Source organism: Microtus ochrogaster, unplaced genomic scaffold (genome assembly GCF_000317375.1).
Source record: "Microtus ochrogaster isolate Prairie Vole_2 unplaced genomic scaffold, MicOch1.0 UNK81, whole genome shotgun sequence".
NCBI lineage: Eukaryota > Metazoa > Chordata > Mammalia > Rodentia > Cricetidae > Microtus > Microtus ochrogaster.
In genome coordinates, this window is record NW_004949179.1 from 1,456,859 (window position 1) to 1,464,586 (window position 7,728).

Here is a 7,728-nt window from a genome sequence, read left to right on the forward strand (position 1 = left end):
CCCTCTCCCCAGACACCCTCCCCTCTCCCCCAGACACCCTTCCCTCTCCCCAGACACCCTTCCTCTCCACCCAGACACCCTCCTCTCTACCCAGACACCCTTTCCACCCCCCCCCAGGTACCCTCTCAGACACCATCCCCATCCTAGAAACCCCCACAGCAGGCTCCAGACCTCACCCCTAACCACCCTCCCCCAGGTTACTCCCCCACCCTGGCTCTCCCCCCACTTCAATACCCTTCCCTCTTCAGACTCCCTGCCTATGTTCTGTGTCTCGGGGTCCTAGCCTGAGGTTGTCAGAGCCCCAAGCATTCAGCCAGAACAGGGGTGGGGGGACCCCAACAGCCTTTATCCTCTAGCCACAGAGGCCACAGTACAGGGGCCAAGGATCATGGAGGAAGAGGGGAACATGGGGGGGGGGGACCAGGTAGGAGGCAGGGGAGACATCAGCTGGAGAAAGTGAGCTGAGAATAGGCGCAGGGAGCTCACTCACTAGCCGTTGGTCACATAGCAGCTCCTCTCTCTGGCCTGCACCTCTGTTCCCTTCCCAGTGTCCAGTCCTCCATTCATGCTGCACAGTCCCAAGTGTGCTAGGCACAGCATCAAATCTGTTGGTGTTTACAAACTGAGTTTTCCAGCAGGTGCTTGGTGATAGCACAGTTCACATAGGACCTCAAGGTCTGGAATGGGAGGTGTGTGATGCCATGTGCACAATATTGTCTCTCATGGAGTGTCCACACTGTTACCAGGAGCCAGCTGTGGTGATGGCTTCTGGGAGCGAGGGCTGGTGGGACCTGGGAAGATGGGAGAGCTTGTCCCTGCTTTGGGTTTGCCCGGGACCTGCACACTGTCTACACACACCTCAGAAGGGAAGGAAAGGGCAGCTGGAGACACAGAGGGATGGGTCATCTGTTCATGGGTTCTGCCTCCACCCGGCTTTGCAGTGCTGAGTGTCAAGCCCAGTCAGGACCTCTGACCCTGCAGGTCACAGGGAATGTTTCATATGTCTATGTCATCCTGCAAGGCCTCTTAGGGGAGGCCTGTCATCTCCCCAGGTCCAGTTTTATTGGGGTTGGAGGGAAGGAGCCACAGGGAGCCTGAGGGAAGGGGAGGGTTGCGCCCACGGGCCAGACACCTCCTGCTCTATCTGATGGCCTTTTCCCCCTCTCCTCTTCTCCTTCCTCTTTCCCCCTCCTCTTCCCTTTCCTCTTTCTCTTCTCCCACCTTTCCCTCCTCCTCTCCTTCCTCCTCTCCCTCCTCCTCTGCACCTGACACTCTTTTTAACCTCCTGCCTACCTCTCTCTCCTATGTCTCTCTTGCTTCCCTGTATCTCTCTATCCCTATCTTCATTTCTTCATGACTCTCTCTCCCTCTCCTCCCCGCACCCTCTTGCTCACTCTTGTCTCTTCACAGTCAAAAAAGCCAAGTTTGACGGTGCCCAAGGTAAGTGTCCTGTCCTGGCTGTCCTTCACTGTCCCCATGCCCTGTCTTTCTGTCTTTTCTTGTCTGGTCTCCTGGGCCTGAGGAGGGACTTTGGCACCTGTTGCCATGCAGCGGGCAGGTTCATCCCAGGCGTGAGCTTTTCCCCCCAACCAGGCCAGCAATCCTCTTGGGGAGGGAGGCAGGGTGAGGGAGTACTTGAGATACAAGTGAAACCCTAGGCCTGAACACCGCCAGCCCCAAACTCCAGCCCGAGCTCTGTCCCTTTCATATTTTAAGACAGGGTCTCACTGAGCTGGCTTTGTTAGCGTGGGACTGTAGCTGAGGCTGGCCTTCAACTGGTCATCTTCCTGCAAGGACTGTCAGTCCCTCCTGGGGCCTCAGTCTCCCCAGCTGAAAACCAAACCCCTTAGACTTGGCCTCCATTACCCAATGTAAGAATGGATGGTATCTGGTGGTTTTGGGACCCGGGCTTGCTGGTCCACCATTGGGGTGAGGTGAGCACACGGACCTGAGAGGGGACAGCCGGCCATTGTCCCACTCTCTGCTGCAGAGAAGTTCAACACATACGTGACTCTGAAGGTGCAGAACGTGAAGAGCACTACCATCGCTGTGCGAGGCAGCCAGCCCAGCTGGGAGCAGGACTTCATGTTGTGAGTATGGGGCCCCGCCCTCCTCCCCACCTCAGGCTCCGCCTTCTCTCTTCTGGCCGCTCCGCCACATCTTACCCACTACAAGCCCCGCCCACAGGCCAGTTCAGACATGGCTCCGCCCACCACACCCATTGCAGAGGCCCCAGTCCCAATCCCTTCTCCCCACCCCCACCACTAGAGACCCCTATAGACTACAGCTCCAGGCCACGTCCACAGCAAACCCACAGGTCACGTCTTAGGACGTGCCCGCAGACCCCGCCCAAACAAACCCCACCTCAGTAGGCCCCGCCTCGCCTCAGGCCTCACCAGAGACCCTACCCCCAGACAGGCTCCCCTAACACGGCTGTCCCAGCCCCCACCCAGTGTGGTCATCCTCCCCCACTCTCACCCCCACGCTCCCCTTCCTGCATGAAGCCACGCCCATCGCACTACTCTCTTCCAGGCAGAGAGCCCGCCCACCCGCTCACCGCCACTGCTGCCGCTTTTCTGCTCCCTTCTGCGCCATCCCTAGTCCGGTCGCTCTCCCCTCCCTTACGCTCCCCCCCCCCCAGTCTTTTCCCCTCCAGGCAGTGGGAAAGATTATAAACGCTAAAAGCCTCCTCAATGTCATTTACATAAAACTGTCCCTGTCCCTGATCCCTACGGCCCCAGCGGCTCCCTCACTTCCTTAGATGCCCTTCTCAACTGGCCACCCCTCCAGGACCCCTTCCCTGACCCGCTGCCAAAATGCTACCCCCTGGCCCTTCTCCCCACCTCACTGCCTCTGCTGTAGGAGCCCATGTGACCTCCGCAGGTACAGTACAGGGGGAGGGTACTCAGCAAATACTTGTTGCTGAATTCCTGCACCCCCAGGCCACCGAGCCCACTTTACAAAGTGACCTCTCCACTGGGCTGTTTTATTTATCTTGAAGACGGGATCTCATGCAGCCCTAACTATATGGTTAAAGATGACCCCCCAAACCGGAGCTGGAGAGATGGTTCAGTGGTTAAGAGCATTGACTGCTCTTCCAAAGGTCCTGAGTTCAATTCCCAGCAACCACATGGTGGCTCATAACCATCTGTAATGAGATCTGATGCCCTCTTCTGGCCTACAGGCAGGATACTGTATAAATAAATAAATAAATCTTAAAGAAAAAGATGACCCCAAACCTGATCCTCTTGCTTCAGCCTCCTGAGGGGCGATATTACAGATGTGCACCAAAACACCTGTTCCTTGTCCCATCTTTCCTGATGCCTAGTGACCAGGCTGCGCCCCATTCTGAGATTTTTCATTCTTTTAAATCAATCATGTCCATCACCCTGATTGGGGTCTCTGCGGTGAGTTCTATTTTATGGACGAAGAAAAGGAGATCCAGAGAAGTCACTCTGGCATAGGGTTGGCCGGCGTGTGGACTCAGGCATGGTCAACCCCAAGTTACACCTTAGAGGAGTCTGGCCAGGTCCTGCTATGGAAGTGTGTGTCCCTTGTCCCCCAGCGTTGTCAGGGCCTCATGACCTGATGAAGGGCCAGTAAGACAGAGGATGTGATGGTCTCTGCTGCCCCATTTCTCCCTCCTGGATACCTCTGGCTGCCTGTGATGGTCTGAGCTAGATGCTCTTTCCAAAGGCCTCAGTTTTCCTCCAGAAAATGAAACCACTGTGTCACCTCTCTGGACACTTGGTCTCCTCCCGGCCGGCTTCCTACTGCAGTTCTCTGTGTGTGTCTTCAGGCCAGTGCCCTGACCTCTCTGAACCTCTCTTCTCCCCTATCCACCCCCCTTACGTCCCCACCTCCTGTGCACACAGCGAGATCAACCGCCTGGATCTGGGCCTGACGGTGGAGGTGTGGAACAAGGGTCTCATCTGGGACACTATGGTGGGCACTGTGTGGATCCCGCTGCGGACAATTCGCCAATCCAACGAGGTGAATGACAGGAGGGGTGGGAGAGTCCTGCAGAGGCCCAGGGCCTTGGGGTCTAAAGAAACTGAGACTTGCCTTCCCCCGCCCCCCACAGTATCAGTTAGGGTCTCCAGAGTTGTCCCTGGAGGCTCCCCATTGTGTCTGCATCCCAGCCAAGGATTTAGTCTCAGTTAAAGATCCAACTGGCTCTTTCCTGGCCTTGAGGGTCTGGACATCTGTGTCTAGCTTTGCATCCCTGGACTGTGAGCAAACTAGTAACTAGGGCCTCCTGGGGACTCCAGCACCACCCAGGGTAGACCAGGCTTTGACAAGACACTGGAATCTGTTTTTAAATAAGTGAATGATGGGGGTAAAGGAACACCTCTGACACCAAGAACCAGAACCACAGGTGTGAGGATAGATGGTATCCTTCTTCACGGATGACTGTCATTACATGAACAATAAAGAAACTGAGGGTCATAGTGGTCCTCAGGTGCTCACAGTGCTCATGTCCCAGAATTCCTGAGGGTGGAACAGTCCCTCACCTGTGAAGTGGCAGGGGACTGGGATAAGAGCCCAGTGAGTGGCCTTTCCTGGGGGCTCTGACTCTAGCCCCACGCCTTCACCAATGACAGGAGGGTCCGGGAGAGTGGCTGACGCTGGACTCTCAGGCCATCATGGCAGACAGCGAGATCTGTGGCACCAAGGACCCCACTTTCCACCGCATTCTCCTGGATGTGCACTTTGAGCTGCCCTTGGGTGAGTCCACAGGCATGGCCTGACCAGTGTCCCTTCATGGGGACTGAGATGGCGGGGGCTGTGTACTTCAGGGTCCTCCCAACCCATGCTGAGCCCCTGCCTTCCCACCCTCCCCACCTCCATCCATTCCTGGGGTTCCTCAGGATGCTCCCCACACCACCCAGCCAGAGCCCGAGGGAGGGAGGCCAGGTGTCCCTGGCATCCAGGACATGGCAGCTTTGCTCGCAGACATCCCCGAGGAGGAGGCACGATACTGGGCCAAGAAGCTGGAGCAGCTGAACGCCATGCGCGACCAGGATGAGGTGTGTCACTCAACAGCAGCTGTTGCCTGCTGTGCTTGCCTGTAGCTGGCTTCCCGATGCTCCAGACAGAACCCAGCCACCCCAACCTCTTGCCCCATCCTCCCTGCCAGCCCAGCTTCAGGCTGGCTCTCGTCTGTGTCCCACAGCTGAGACCCACGCGGTGTCCTGGATGGGTGGGGATGGGAGATGGGCCACTGCCTATTCCTACTTGGGTGCACTCTCTGTCTCCCCATCCAGCTCCATGGATGCACACAGTCTGGTGCAGAGGGCTTGTTGGGGGTAAGCCTGTGTCGCCACTGTCCCCTGACACACTGTCCCCTGACACACTGTCCCCTCCTTAGTACTCCTTCCAGGACCAGCCGGACAAGCCGCTGCCTGTGCCCAGCAGCCAGTGTTGTGAGTGCCTCTCCCCCATGCCATGACGGTAGTCACCATCCTGTCTAGAGGTTTGCGCCCTGGGGTCAGGCCAAGGCCACACAGCCGATGGCCAACAGGTTGGCAGAGCGGCCCAAGTCTGGTGTGCAGCCAGAAGCCAGAGCCAAGCCACACATGATCCTGCCCAGGGCTCGAGTCCCTCAGACACCCAGACACATCCAGGATGGGTCCCCATGCACAGAGGCGTCAGCTCCTGTGAGTTCTCTGAGGTCCCTACCTGCCCCGTGTGGCCTCCCTCTTCTCAGTGTCCACCCAGGACGGTGGGAATGGGACAGCAGTGGGGTTCCCTGGGGGTATCTCGTCAGTCACTCATGTCCTGGAACAGGCCACCGTGGGGGTAGCCTTGTGACCCTACAACCTTTTCTGAGATGTGTAGTGTTAGGGTATATGGAGAGCATGGTTGTGTCTCTGGCCCTGCCAATGGGAGGCTCTGTAACTTCAAGCTGCTCACTCACCCTCTCTGAGCCAAAAAAAAAAAAAAAAAAATTATGTGGACAGAAGACCTAGGTCTGGGGACATGGCTCACTCAGCAGGTAAAGAGTTTGTGACAAAGCACAGGACCTGAGTACAGATTCCTGACACCCCTGTCAAAACTGGGCATGGTGCCAGGAGGACCCCTTGGAGCTCACTAACCTGCCTGGTTGGGGAGCCCAAAAGAGCAGATGAAAGACCCCATCTGTCCTCAGACCGAGAGGGGGCGCAGTCCCTGTGTTCTGAAAATTCCTGTGCTGGAGGTGATGTGGGGGGCATTGGGAGGCACTGACCTGGAATGACAGCCAGAAGCCAAGGGTAGCCTGCCCCCACCTCAAGGTGCCAGGACCGGATGGGGCCTGGGATAAGGGAGATGGCTTGGCTTACCTGCACCTGTTCTCTTGTAGGTAACTGGAATTACTTTGGCTGGGGAGAGCAGAGTAAGTAACTGACCCCCGAGGCCCTCAGGGACCCCGAGGTTCCTTACTACACTGCACAGGGCATTGGGGATCCTGCGGGGTCAGAGGTGGGGCCCCACCTGCCCCCATGTGTGACCTCACCCACATCTCAGCCTCTGTTTTCCTTGTAGCCCTGAAAGTGGCCCATGTCATAAATGTGGGGGAGCAGGGCCAGGTGTCAACAGCAGCCAGGCAGAGACCCCAAACCATCCCTGCCTTTATTCCTAACACCAGCCCAACATGCGTGAGGCCCCTGGTTCCAGCACCAGGTGTCCAAAGCACAGATACTTTTGGTTAAAACCTCGGTCTGGCAGAAGGTATCACTAGGACACTGGGAAGCTAATGAAGCCCAAAGCAGATGATTCTCTCAAAACCAAACGGGCTGGAAATGTTTAGGCAGATGCAGAAAGTTGGATCAAAAATCATATGTTGGGGCAGGCAAGATGGCGCAGCCAAGGCTGACGACCTGAGTTCGATCCCTGGGGCCGCATGTTAGGAGGTGAGAGCTGGCTCCTGTAATATTCCTCTGGCCTCCACACAGATGCTGTGCTACCTGTGCCCACAATGGACAGATGCAATATAATAATTTAATAAGCATCTGGCAAACAAGCACAGACTCCAACTGAGATGGCTTTCCTGTCCAAAATAGCGTTGTCTAGAAAAAAAAAATCATTACTTGGAGGGCTTACACAGTTTGAGCTGAGAATATACAACTGGTCTGTGAGAGTCTGGGTCAGAGAATGCCCCTTTAGCCAAAGACACAAGCCAGATAACTCGGTGGAGAAAATGGTTGGGCAGCAGGGTGCTTGGGTAAGTGTGGCCAACTGTCCTGAGTGTCAGGGATGTTTGTCTAGGGGCCACTAGAAGGGCACCCTACACTAGGAAGTGAGCCATGTCCAGGCTCTGAAAAAAAACTAAGTCCCCACTGCTGCTCAGGCCTTCCTCAACCTAGATGATGTTGTTGTCAGGTCCCTGTTCTAGATGACACAGTGAGTCCTGCTCCCCGATGACACAGTTGGGTCCCCAAGTCCTCTGAGATGACACAGTTGGGTCCCCAAGTCCTCTGAGATGACACAGTTGGGTCCCCAAGTCCTCCGAGATGACACAGTTGGGTCCCCAAGTCCTCCGAGATGACACAGTTGGGTCCCCATGTCCTCCGAGATGACACAGTTGGGTCCCCAAGTCCTCTCAGATGACACAGTTGGGTCCCCATGTCCTCTGAGATGACATAGTTGGGTTCCCAAGTCCTCTGAGATGACACAGTTGGGTCCCCAAGTTCTCTGAGATGATGCAGTTGGGTCCCCAAGTCCTCTGAGATGACACAGTTGGGTCCC

The 7,728-nt window shown here is 56.3% G+C and overlaps 1 protein-coding gene across 11 annotated transcripts in view; it reads left to right on the forward strand.

Moving 5' to 3' along the window:
* The window catches only part of Unc13a (unc-13 homolog A), a 49,985-nt gene that overhangs the window by 5,007 nt on the left and 37,250 nt on the right, over window positions 1-7,728 (forward strand). For 10 of the 11 annotated variants that reach the window (XM_026777723.1, XM_026777728.1, XM_026777726.1 and 7 more), the window contains exons 2-8: window positions 1,411-1,440; window positions 1,991-2,090; window positions 3,876-3,993; window positions 4,605-4,728; window positions 4,957-5,030; window positions 5,372-5,426; window positions 6,344-6,376. In XM_026777723.1, coding sequence (XP_026633524.1) covers window positions 1,411-1,440; window positions 1,991-2,090; window positions 3,876-3,993; window positions 4,605-4,728; window positions 4,957-5,030; window positions 5,372-5,426; window positions 6,344-6,376 — 534 coding nt within the window. The remainder of the gene's footprint in view (window positions 1-1,410; window positions 1,441-1,990; window positions 2,091-3,875; window positions 3,994-4,604; window positions 4,729-4,956; window positions 5,031-5,371; window positions 5,427-6,343; window positions 6,377-7,728) is intronic. The other variant, XM_026777727.1, reaches the window with a different exon arrangement.